Source organism: Octodon degus, unplaced genomic scaffold (assembly GCF_000260255.1).
Source record: "Octodon degus isolate 3935 unplaced genomic scaffold, OctDeg1.0 scaffold04130, whole genome shotgun sequence".
In the NCBI taxonomy this organism is placed as follows: domain Eukaryota; kingdom Metazoa; phylum Chordata; class Mammalia; order Rodentia; family Octodontidae; genus Octodon; species Octodon degus.
The window spans coordinates 2,162-3,185 of NW_004528706.1; the positions used below are offsets into that span (position 1 = coordinate 2,162).

The following is a 1,024-nucleotide window of genomic DNA, read 5'->3' on the forward strand; positions in this document are numbered from 1 at the left end:
TTCGACATGGGTTTGCTGCCACTGTCCTCCTTCGCCTTCCTTCCCTCTTCTACAGGCTTGAGGTTCAACAGTGGAGTCACTTCAGCATTGCCATAACCAGCAAACGTGATTGCGGCGGTGCCATTTTCTTCGTCTATCTCCTCAATCTCTGCTTCGTAACACCTGTAAAGATATCATGGCTGTAAGCAGGTGAGTAAAGATTTAATACTCAGCCTACAAGACTTACACTGTAGTCACTCAATTATTACATGTATCTAAAATGAAACTGTATACATGGTTCTTCTGGCAAAAATAATACAACAGTGGTTCAAGTTAGGAACCTATTTAAAAAAAAAAAAAAAAACCCTAGTCAAAATACTGCCAAAAAAGTAGTATGCTATCTATTCAATGTGCTTTAATCTCTTTGAGAAATGGTACTTGTCACAGAATTTTAGTGTATGCACTTTATAAAAAAAAAAATTTACTTGATTTTTAACATGAAAAACATTTACTATAGAAAACACAATGGTATCTTGGTTCATGAATGCTTTTGTTTATGAACAATTTGGTTCCGCCAACAAAAGCATTAGGCAAAATTCTGTTTTTGTTTGCAAACTACATCAGGTGAAAACAAAACTGCAGCATCTTTCCTGTGTAGACACACACATGGTCACCCATTCCAGAATCGTGTAACAAATTAAGTTTGTGACCCGAGGTACCACTGTACATGCATTTACCCCCCACTCTGGGGTCTAAGTCATTTTTCTCCACAAGTCTTAAATGTAAAACTAAAACTAACCTCTATTAATAGTAGCCACCCAAGAATTTAAACTGGCTGTATGAATTATATACCTATAAAGAAAGATTAAAACAGGGTAGTTCAAACTGAATAAAAACATCTTACCATTGTATTTCATTATTTTATATTATAGTTAGGTTTTTTGTACACTTACTGTCCATCTTCACTCCAGACTGCCATACACTTGTCTCCTACTTTCCATGAATGAGTGGGCTGACTAGAAGCAAAACTGTCTGAACTTGCAAG

General features: G+C 36.0%; 1 protein-coding gene across 1 annotated transcript in view; it reads right to left on the reverse strand.

The window, feature by feature from the left end:
* LOC101584286 (survival of motor neuron-related-splicing factor 30) overlaps positions 1-1,021 on the reverse strand; it is a gene marked incomplete at both ends in the record, with an annotated part of 2,500 nt that extends 1,479 nt beyond the window's left edge. The window contains 2 exons of the mRNA XM_004648823.1: positions 1-162; positions 933-1,021. Of these exons, the coding sequence (XP_004648880.1) occupies positions 1-162; positions 933-1,021 (251 nt within the window). The remainder of the gene's footprint in view (positions 163-932) is intronic.
* Positions 1,022-1,024: the final 3 nt, after the last annotated feature.